Below are 12,191 nucleotides of genomic sequence, written 5' to 3' on the forward strand. Positions count from 1 at the left end.
AAAAGAGCATTTACCTTGTTAGCAGCTGCATGAACAACACTTTTCACTTGTTCATTTTCAGCTTGTGATGTGATAGAGCACCCAGATCCCTTCCACAGGTATTACTGTCAAACCAGGTCTTCTCTTTTATTTTTATTTTTTTAATCTCAGATAGAGGATTTTACACTTTTTTAACCTGCTCAAATCTATCCTATTTATTTTTGCCTAGGTTCACACCTGCCTAGAGGCCGATGTTTTGTAATCCTTTCTTTAACTTCTGAAGTGTTCGCCTCTCCTCATTACTAACTGGAAGTCCCTTATGGACTTTTTGAAGAAGAAAAAATAAGCTTATCACTTATGATTTTTATTATTAGAGTGGATGAATTGCAGAAAGAAGAATCACAATGTAATTTTAGAGAAAGAGGCAAATCTATAATTTTACCCAGAACTGCTGTAAAGATGATCAGAAGCAATTTCTTTGTATCTTTTTTCTTTGTTTTCTATTTTTCTTCTACCTTTTTTCCTTACTGCACTTTAGCTTTTTGTTTTACTTCTTCCTTTTTCCCTTCTTACTCCATTTAGTTTGTAATAATTTTTACTCCTGTTTTTAAACCTTTCAATAACATATGAAAAAATAATAAATTGTTAGCTACTCCTTCTAGTTACAGATGTGTCATCTGAAAAATTACCAATTATCCTCTCAACTTGCTGATCTAGATTATTTATAAAAATGCTTAATGGGGCCCAGAATAGAAGGCTCTATGAAGCCTATGAATAAGAAGTCATTTACTACTTAAGAGTACTTTCTGAGGGCAGTGATTAAGCCAATTAAGATTTCATTACTGAATATATCATGGAGTCCATCAAATACTTTGCTGCGGTCAAGATATATTATTGTCTAGGGGACTTCCCCAATCTATTAAACAAGTAATTGTTTCAAAAAAGGAGAAAATGGCAATTTTGCATCATTTGTTTGAGACAAACACATACTGGCTCCTTTTAGTTGTTGCATTGTTAAGTGTTCATAGTCTCATTTGCAATTTGAGCATGAATTTAATTTTCTTAAGCTTGAAGGTCTGTAATTTCTCTCTTTTCAAGAAAGGGATAACATTTGTTCCCATCTTCTAGATTCACCAGATCTCAAGGAATTCTCAAAGGTTTCCCTTTAGTGAATTTGAAGTCTGCAAGTTCTATCAGTATTCGGGATGAGACAGTTTATCTGGCCCTGGAGACTTGAAGTCATTTAAATTAGCTACATATTTTTAACCTGGTTCTTGTCTATCCTAAACTGAAACTCCTGTCTTCAGCTAGTGTCCCAACGATAACCAGTTAGGTCTTAATTTCCAACCTGTGAGAAGATAAATGTCAACTATGATTTAAAGACATTCTGCCTTTTCACCACTAGCCATTATTAATAATGGATAATGATTTACCACTTATGCATCCCAGCAGACCTGCAGCCATTTTGTATGTTTCTGACATACTTGCATAGTAGTAGTACCAGTAGTAGTAGTAGTTGTTGTAGGCTTTTTTCACAAAGCCGAGCTTATTCTGAGTATTAGCCTTTCTATAGAAAGTTTTTATAGTTTTTGGTTATTGCATTACATCTTTCTTTGATTATACAGTCTCTCTTCTTTTTCTTATATGTATCTATTTTTTAACCCTTTTAGAAAGTTCTGTAGTTATCAATCCTGCCCTCTTTGAATGTCTTGCTTTTCCCCCCCTACTACGAATAACTTGCAATTGTGCCTATGGTACAGGCAGTCCTTGATTTACAACTGATCACTTAGCAATCAATCAAAGTTACCATAAACTCCTTAAAAGGCACTCAACACCCAATTCTGAAGTACCCTCCCCCCCCCCATGGTCATCTGATTGCATTTCAGGCAGGCAGCCCACAGTTATGACTGCTTGCAGAATCTGGCAGTGATGTGACTATGATTTATGACTCTCCCCCCCCCCCAAAAAAAAAAACCCTCACCCTTGACTTTCAGTTTTCAGCAAAAGCGCCTCATAGTGAACAATGGGTACATTTAATGACAATGGTACTCAACAAATACCTCAAAAAAGCTTGTAAAGTCAGGTTGAACATGTGGGTAACTCCCTTCAGACAGGCCTCCCCAACCCCTGGGCCATGGTCCAGTACAGGACCGCAATCCGTTTGGAATCGGGCGGTGCAAGTGGCAGGTGAGCGTGCTTGTGAAGCTTCATTGGCGTGAGTAGTAGGCGTGCATGCTCATGTAAATGGAGCTACGTCCGCATAAGTGCCACTCGCTCTGAACTCCCCCCTCCCGCCTATCTGCCAAGCTGGAAAGGTTGGGGACCACTGCCTTCACACCATCATGACTTATGACCATAGTAGTTAAATGGCTCCATTACAGTCATAAATCAAAGACTACCTGTATCTCGTTTGTAGGATTTCTCAGTCTCCTAAGGCACTGATTCCACGTCATTTGATCTAACCTACTTTTTGCCTGAATTCCTGAGTCCTTTCTACTGAACTTCATTGTACATCTCTAAAGCTTTTCTATTCCTCTTTCCCTTAAAATCACAAATGGAAGAATAACGAGTCACTTTCTCCCAAAGTTTCAATCCCTTTACTTCTTCAAATAATCCCTCCCTGTTAATAAGAATTAAGTCTAAAATAGCATACTTCTTCACTGTTTTTCAATAAATTGTTATTTTTTTAAATAATTTTTTAAATAACTTTTTTAAAACCTTAAAATACAAACTCCATTTTTTTAAAAAAAATACAAAAACAAAACTAGATGACCCCCCACCCAAATTGTATGTGCATAAAGGTTATAAAAGCAAACATACATCCTGTCCACCCCAGTTGAATACTGATAAATATATTTCAAGAATAATAATTTCCTCCCCTTTCAAAAGAGGCACACAGTTTATGAACTTCTACAACTCTGCTTACGCAACCCATTTGACCTGACATTGATCTCCTACACAGGTGTCACACTCGCCCTGTCACATGATGTTTCGTGATGCTTTTTCCCTTTGCGGAGCTAGGGTGGGCGTGGCCTGCGTGTGATGCATCTGGCCTGCGGGCCACCAGTTTGACACTCCTGATCTTCTGTGTGTATGTGTGTGTGTGTGTATGTATGTATGTATGTGTATATATATATATATGTTTTCGTAGATTTTCACGGGTGTAGGTATGCTGGTTTTGTTGTATTCGGGTCTTTTCCCGTGTAAGGTTGAGATTGTCTTTGCAACGTTTCGGCAGGATCTCACCTGCCATCTTCAAGCCCGCGCTTGATTTTAAGCCCGCGCTTGAAGATGGCAGGTGAGATCCTGCCGAAACGTTGCAAAGACAATTTCAACCTTACACGGGAAAAGACCCGAATACAACAAAACCAGCATATATATATATATATATATAACACTTAGTATAACTTTGTTATTTCAGCCATCTTCTGACAAAAATGCAGAGTTAAACTTGTACCACATGTCAGGACGGACAAAATCTTCCATTGTTGCTATCATGTGTTCCTTTGAAAATGTTGCTTTCTTGAGAAGACCTTAGCTATATCTTCTGCCTGTTTACACCAATCCCACAGTGATATCTCTTTTGTTTCTCTCTTCTTTTATTCTTACTCAATTGCTCTCAGCAGGATTTCTGGGCTCTTCTTTGTGAATTTCTGTACAGGAATCTGCTTTCTTTACATAGAAATGCAAGATCCCTTCCTTCCTGTTGAGTCTGTTTCTTTTGTATAAGCTGTAATCTTCCAGGGCTATGTGTTCCAGTCATGTCCCAGCAAATGATAGTGATGCCTCTTGCATCAAATCCCCCCCCCCCCAATTAGGATATCATGTTTCCTCTGTTTGATTCCTATATTCCTATATTCTTTGCTTTGTTGTAGAAACATCTAAGATTCAGCCAGTGATGTGCGGTGAGGTTTATGGCTGGTGAGGCTGGTGATGTCAGGGGAAGATATTTCACCCTGAACTGCATGAGGCTTTAGATTGCGGCTTTTCCAAACAGGCACATCTTCAAGGTGCGAAAAATAAAATAAAATCCTGGAAACATATTCTAATGAGAAACAAAACTTTTAATACAAAAATAATAAAATAAAGAAATAAACAAATCTATCTAATTGTTACATTTTGGCAAGAGCAGTTTGTCTACCAGCTTCCTGGCAGACGGACAAAGATCAAAAGGAAAGAAGTCTCTGGAATGTGTGATGTAATAAACATGTTAAGCATGCGCAATAAATCATTGTCAGGAAGGCGGAGAATGGGACCACGTGTGCAGGAGGCTGAGGCAACCTCAGCCTCCTGCACACGTGGTCCCATTCCCTGCCTTCCTGAGTCAACATGAAGGGGACCGCGGAGCGCGAGCCAACGGAGCGCGCTCCGCAGTCCCCTTCATGTTGATTCAGGAAGGCAGGGGATCGGACCACGTGTGCCTTTTCCCTTTTTTTTTCTTTTCATTATGAGAGCGGTGAGGCTCTGCCTCCCCTGACCGCACGTCCCTGGATTCAGCGGCATATTGCCTTCCAATATTGCATCTGGCTGTCACATCAAAAAGCTTTTAATAAATCCATGCTGTACAAATTTGATCCTTTGGGAAAACAAATATGTCCAAACTACTGGTCGTTGCTTCAGCTTGTGTCTTGTAGTGCTATAACTTTATTTGGCTGTTTAACAATTATTTGAGCTGTGTTGCTTAGTTTCCCTGGGCATTGCTCGTAATAACATGAGCAACAATTTCATGACAAACTGAACCATAGTTTATAAGCTGTTAACTCACACTTTTGGGCCCTGCGTATTTATATGTTCCTCCCATGAGGTACCAGTTCTTCCTAATAGTTAAATTCATCTTGCTGCTCAATTGTGCAGAATTCATTTCTGTGTTTCTGGAGTTTAATTTGGTTCTTCGCCAAGCATTTCCGAGTTCACAAACCTCACTGCCCTTCCTTCACCTTCATATATTGACTTCCCAAGGAGCAGTTTTTCTTATCTTCCTCCTTTTTGATCCATGTTGCAGAAATTTCAATAACTGCCGGGTGGCAGTAAATCAAGGTAGTAGCCATTGATTTACAACCATCCATTTATTGACTGTTACAATATTGTGGCAATTTTAAAAAGTGACTTACAACCCGGTACTCAGATTTATAACTGCTACTGCATCCTCACAATCCCGCGATCAAAATTTGGGTACATGGCAAATGGGTTGTGTTTATAAAGGCTGCAGCACACCCAGGTAATGTGATTGCCATTTGGGACTTTCCCAGCCAGCTTCCAACCAACAAAGTCAATAATATAGAATAACAGAGTTGGAAGGTCCTATAGTCCAACCCCCTGCTCAGGCAGGAAACCCTGTACCATTTCAGACAAATGGCTGTCCAATCTCTTCTTAAAAACCTCCTGTATTGGAGCATTTATAACTTCTCGAGGCAAGTTGTTCCACTGATTAATCGTTCTAATTATCAGGAAATTTCTCCTTAGTTCTAGGTTGCTTCTCTCCTTGATTAGTTTCCATCCATTGCTTCCTGTCCTGCCTTCAGGTGCTTTGGAGGATAACGTGACAATGGAGGAAGCCAGATTAACTTAACGACCACGTGTGATTCATTTAACAACTGCCACGATTCGCTTAACCACTGTTGACAAAAAGTAAAATCGGGCATGGCTTTTGTTAACTGCCTTGCTTAACAACAGAAATTCTGGTCCCAATCGTGGTTATAAGTTGAGACTACCAGTAAAAAGTTGATGATGTTTTGTATTTCTTTTCTGTTATCTAGTGGTCATCGGGATTCTTGTAGTTAGCTTGGTATTTAATCATCATCTACCCAACTTAATAATAATACCATATTTTTGAGCTATAAGATGCACCGGAGTATAAGATGCATCAAGATTTCGAAAAGAAAAGCAAGAAAAAAATAGTTTTTGCCCTCCCCAGCTACCAGGACTCCCAAGCCCTGTGTGTATCCCATTTTTATGAAAAACAGGCCTGTTTTTTGCCTTCCCAACCTTCCATGCATCCTGTTTTTGGCCTTCCCCCCCCCCCAGGAGCACTCTGCAGGCCTCCCAAACCCTCTGCACACCCCTTTTTTTGCGAAAAACGCCCCCATTTTTGGCAAAAACGGGACACGTGGGGCAGGGTTTTTTGAGAGGCCAAAAATGGCCATATTCGGTATATAATACACTACACACCAACATTTCCACCCTCTTTTGGGGGGGGGGAGTGTGTCTTATACTCCAAAAAGTGTAATTTACATGATGAGGAAAGAGCAGTTGGCATGGCAGGAACAACAATGATGTGTGTGCAAACCGATGATTTTCATCAGTTGGGGAACATAAAACTGCTCCAGCAGAGTAGGAGAGTAAAACGTTCTTATCTCATTTTACATTCTGACTCCCCCGTGGAGTCATTTAATTTGCTTCTCAGAGGAAAGGCAGGAATGTTAAGGAACGGGAGAGGGGAGTGAGAAAAACCTAATATAAATTACGAGTATCCCTTTCTAACCCTTTTCAATCTCATTGTGCAGGTGATGAAAAGAGATTGCTTGGAAAGGCCCAGGTTTTTTTTAAATATTTCAAACTGTTTGCAATAGAGAAAATATTGATACATAGCTCACCAAAACTGTGAACTATCTTTTACTCAATGCTATATGCCATCCGTGATTCTATTTTGTGATTCGGTGTTTGTGTGTGCATTGCGAGTGTTTGTGAGTGTGAGAGAAAGAGAGAGACTGATTGCTGTGCTTACTCAGCCTTGAAATGTGGAGATGTATAATTAACGGGGGGGGGGGGGTTGTTGAGAAGTAATTACTGTTACTATCCCCTCCAGAGCAATGTACATGCCCAATAAAATCTCTTTGCTCACAGAATTATCTGTCACCTAGCAGATGGTGAAAGTGTGTATTTATAAAGTGCTAAATGGATGCACTACAAACGAGTTCATTTTATGAAATCAGTATGAATTGTATTTTAAAATATATACCTAGTTTATATGTACCTTGGGGTGTTCATGGATTGGCTGCAGTAAGCAAAGCAATGATTTCCATTATATTTCTTATTTTGAAGAAGCTCTGAATTCTACACAGTGGTAAACATAGAGTAATAGAGTTGAAAGGGACATTGGAGGTTTACTAGTTCAATTGTCCAGTGTCTTCTTAAATGCCTGCAGTGATGGAGCGCCTACAAGTTCTGAAAGAAAGCCGTTCCAGTAGTAAATAGTTCTATTAGGAAATTTCTCCTTAGTTCTAGGTTGCTTCTCTCTTTAGAGAATGCTCCGTCCAATGTTTCCCATCTTGCCTTTGGTGCTTTGGAAAATAGTTTGACCTCCCTCAGTTTTGTAGGAGGCCCTCAAATATTGGAACACTGCTATCATGTCTCCCCTAGTCCTTCTTTTCATTAGACTCGACATACCCAATTCCTATAACCATTCTTCATATGTTTTGGCCTGCAGCCCCCTAATCCAGATTCTCAACATCCTTTTTATATTGGAGTGACCAGAAATTCCAAGTGTGGTCTTACCAAGGCTTTGTAAAGCGGTACTAGAACTTCATGTGATCTTAATTCTATCCCTCTGTTAATGCAGCCCAGGATTGCATTAGCATTTTTGGGTGCTTGCCACGCACTGCTGATTCATATTTAAGTGCTTGTCCACTTGGACTCCAAGATCCCTCTTACAGTTATTGGCATTAAGTCGAGTTTCGCCTAGTATATACCTATACAGTTGGTTTTTCTTGCCTAAGTGTAAAACTGTAACTTTTATCTACCGTATTTTTTGGAGTATAAGATGCATCTTTTTCCCTCGAAAAAGAGGTTGAAAATCTGGGTGTGTCTTATACACTGAATACAGCATTTTTTTTGCCTCCAGAAACCCCACTCCTTCACCAAAATGGCCGTGCAGAGCCTTTAGGAGGTTTTCAGAGTGCTCCGGGGAGGGCAGAAATGAAAAACAGACTGATTTTTGCTCAATTTTGCCCACCCCCGCCCCCAGGAGCTCTATAAGCATCCTACAAGCTATGCATGCTATTTGAAAAAAAAAAACATTTTTTGCTCGTTTTTTGGGGGCAACCTCCCAGGAGCACTCTACAAGCCTCCTAAAGGCTATTCATGCCCTTTCCTTTTTTTGAAGAAAAAAGCGGGCCCATTTTCACGAAAAATGGGCCATTTTGGGGAGGTCTACAGAGTGCAAAACCTTTTTTAAAAAAAAATTTGCCTCTTCAAAATCTTGGTGCGTCTTATACTCCGGTGCGTCTTATACTCCGAAAAATACGGTATCTTGAATTTCATTTTATTAGATAGGGCCCAATGTTCAAGTCTGTCAAGATCTTTTTGGTTCTTGAGCTTGTCTTCTGGGCTGCTTATAATTATAAAAAATATAATGGTAAAGATGCAGAACAGATTTCCCTGTGCTGAATTTGTACAGATATTTTTGTCTCCTCAGTACTTTGTTTATATAGCACAGTTGATTTACCTTTTTCCTTATTATTTTGAAGACATTTGAATAGAACTGTGATTCCATTCTGTGTGATGAATTTAGTGCAACTCAGTTTTCAGTCATTACGCTAAGTCTCAGTCGCATTTCTGTGACCTCAGCCATTGGCACTTGGAAAACATGGTTTAGAGCAATGGACATTCAAACTTGGTAACTTTAAGACTTGTGGACTCAACTTGAAGTCCACAAGTCTTAAAGTTGCCAAGTTTGGGGACTCCTGGTTTAGAGCTTAGCGTTTTATGGGAACCAGGCCACTGTGATTGTTCAACAAACTACAATTATAACAGTCCAATTACTGTAATTATATCCCCCAAATTTTTTGCAGTTGTATTTTTCTCAATTTGTATCCCCATGAGATTGATCTAACATGGCCTAACCTTAGTTTGCATCTCATTCAGCCTCATTTGATACTTGGAAAGCATCTGTTATTGAGATGATGCTATTTTGGGAAGTTGAGGTCTTAATGAAGCCAGGCTGTGTTTTGGAAAGCATAAATTGCTGGAGAAGTTTCTATTGTATTTGCTGATTTAGCCCGTCACTTTTATTTTAGTGCTACAGTATCTGCCTACTCATGTCACCCTTGTAATTATAGTCTCAAAAATTAGCGTTAACTTTGTCCTCAGTGCTGCCGATTTTTTTTTATCATGGTTTCGCTGTTTTGTTGAAGGACTAGTTGTGAATACAAAGAAAGCTTGCATCCTATAATTACACTTCCATTGTCTTTCATGGTAGTTTGCCCTTTTTTAAAAAAAAAAACTAGACAATTCTTCATTTTCTGCCATTTATTAATTACACTAAAAATTATAATGACAGTTTTTAAAATCCGGAAATGGGATAAAGTAGGAAAGAATATTCATCTATTATGTGGAAGAATGAGCTGTTACTTGTTTATGCCTTTCTGTACCACATTTTGATTTCGAATGTTGATCAGACAAAAAGACAGGTTTCAGGATTTAAAATCATTTGCTATATCAACCTCAGAAATTCAGGAATAGTATCTGCCGTATGATTATATTGATGGGTTTTGGACTCTTTTCACATTGATAGATCTAATATTGCTATTTTAGAGGCTGCAGATATTTCAAATATGATTCAGATGAAGCTCTTGAGTAGTGCCTTTTGTTCCAATAACACAACCCTGCAAAAAACCTTAACTCTTATCCCTGACCTTTTAAGAGTCATATTAACTTTAAGTGGCTACTCTTCATGGATCTGTCTGTCTGTCTGTCTATCTATCATCTATCTATCTATCTATCTATCTATCTATCTATATCTATCTATCTATCTATCATCTATCTATCTATCTATCTATCTATCATCTATCTATCTATCTATCTACTATCTATCTATTATCTATATCTATCTATCTATCTATCTATCTATCTATCTATCTATCTATCTATCTATCTATCATCTATCTATTCTTTAAGAAATTAATGTGAGGTGTTGTGTTTTTATTGTGCAAGATTCAAATAATTTCTTCTGAATCATTTGTGAGGCATGCGTAGCCATATCGATTTCATCTTTATAAAAATCGTAAGAAATCTGAACAAGAGCCAAGATTCGAAGCTTGCATCTTGCAGTAACATACCAATACAGGTAGCCCTCGACTTACGATCACAATTGAGCCCAAAATTTCTGTTGCTAAGTGAGACAGTTGTTAAGTGAATTTTGCTCTACATTTTACATCCTTCCTTGCCACGGTTGCTACGTGAATCACTCTAGTTGTTAAGCTAATAACAAGCTGTTACGCCTTGGGTCCCCATTGTCTTTGCTTGCCTGAAGATCGCAAAAGGTGATTCTCATGGTCCTGGCACCCATCATAAGTTGCTACACATCTAAATTTTAATCTCATGACCAGAGAGATGCTGCAATGGTCATAAGTGTGTAAAACGGGCATAAATCACTTGTTTCAGTGCCATTGTAACTTCGAATGGTCAGTAATAGAACCGTTGCAAGTTAAGGACTACCTGTATACAGATGACCATCATATAAGGTGATTGGTGCTGGATTGTAGAGGGCTAGGTTACATGACTAAGGTCAATCTGTTGATATTTCAGATGTACATCACTAGCACAATCAAGACCAAGAGCAGTCGGCTTGCCAAGCCAGTGTTGTGTCTGGGGACACTTTGTGCTGCCTTCCTTACAGGGCTCAACCGAGTTTCTGAGTATCGAAACCACTGTTCAGATGTCATTGCAGGCTTCATCTTGGGAAGCACAGTAGCACTCTTCCTGGTAGGTGGATAAAGGTTTACTATCTTTTTCATATGGAGAATTCCGCTGCCAGCATCCAAACTGGGCCAGCTTGTTCATGCAAGGCTGAAGGAAACAGAAAAGTCTTTTTCAAGATCAGTTTGCATCCAGAGAGCAAAGGACATGCTACTCCCTGCTTCCATCACTTGTAAAGAAATTGATCAGACTTTTATAACCACCGTGGTCGGTCAGTGGTCCTTGGCCACAGCTATACTTGTGGCAAACTCTGCTTCCCAACATTTCTGGTTTACTTCTTCCTACAGCATCTGTCCTGTGAAATAGCTGCTTCTTTTTCATCTCCGTCATAAGTTTGGGCACTGTTATCGCCTGGGAATTATGTGGTACGATCATGGATTGCTGTAATATAAATCTGCTTTGAAACGTTTTAGCAGATGCTTTAGAAAAAAGAGTGTTAATGATCCTGAGAGTCAGTAAAACACCTTTGCTAGATGTTGCTCAGCATGAGCCAACATTATATAGTACACATGAAATGCTTTTAGAATACACAAGAGCTTTGAATTTATTTATTTATTTATTTTATTTTGTCAACAGGTACAAGGAAATAAGTATCAGTATAGACATGGACACATGAAAATATGGCACACATAAATGGATATAAATAAGCAAAACATAGCCATAAACAGATAAAATGAGTACATAAACATATTCATAAATGGGACAGTAGGACAGGGACGGTAGGCACGCTGGTGTTCTTATGCATGCCCCCTTAGGGACCTCTTAAGAAATGTGTAAGGTCCACAGTAGACAGTTTGAGGTAAAAGGTATATGGGTTAGAGGAACAGGATCAGGTAGAGTGTTCCAGACATTTACTACTCTATTGCTGAAGTCATTTTTCCTGCAATCAAGATTAGAGCGGATTATATTTAGTTTGTATCTATTGATAGCCCTTGTGTTATTGCGGTTGAAGTAAAAGTACTCATTAACAAGTATGAACAAGATAAAATTGGTAATTTATGTCAATATAAAAGAATGCCATTCAGTGATAGAAACTAAGCCCATGCCACAACATACATACAAATATCTTCTGGGTTTTAGTAATTATGATCGCTTTAGGAATCTTCTTTTCTTTTTCCGATTCCCAAGGGCATCTGTGTAGTTCATAATTTCAAAGGAGCACATGGGACACCTTCAAAATCAAAACTGGATGAACAGCGAGGTGTGCCCTTGATGGCATTTCCACGAGTGGAAAGTCCTTTGGAGACGTTGAGTGCCCAGGTACCATATAACCTTCTGTTTGTCCTTTCCTCATTTTGAGTAACTCTTTTTCAATAGTTCGGTTCTTTGTATTACAAATAAATGTGGCAGTCGGTTTGCTTTTATGTTTTTAGCATTTTTGGTGGGATAAATAACAGTGTAAAAAAGACAACCGTTTAGGAGAGCCCCGTTATTTAGTTAGTCCAGTCTTTCCATCCTGCATTTTTAGATCCTGTCTCATCCATTCTGGATTAAAGGTAATCATTTAATTGGGACAA

General features: G+C 38.9%; 1 protein-coding gene across 3 annotated transcripts in view; it reads left to right on the forward strand.

Moving 5' to 3' along the window:
* Positions 1-12,191, forward strand: part of PLPPR1 (phospholipid phosphatase related 1) — a 164,849-nt gene that overhangs the window by 150,664 nt on the left and 1,994 nt on the right. For all 3 annotated transcript variants that reach the window (XM_081940753.1, XM_081940752.1, XM_081940754.1), the window contains 2 exons: positions 10,504-10,680; positions 11,803-11,934. In XM_081940753.1, the coding sequence (XP_081796879.1) occupies positions 10,504-10,680; positions 11,803-11,934 (309 nt within the window). The remainder of the gene's footprint in view (positions 1-10,503; positions 10,681-11,802; positions 11,935-12,191) is intronic.

This window comes from Natrix helvetica (assembly GCF_964273705.1).
Source record: "Natrix helvetica genome assembly, chromosome: 2".
NCBI lineage: Eukaryota > Metazoa > Chordata > Lepidosauria > Squamata > Natricidae > Natrix > Natrix helvetica.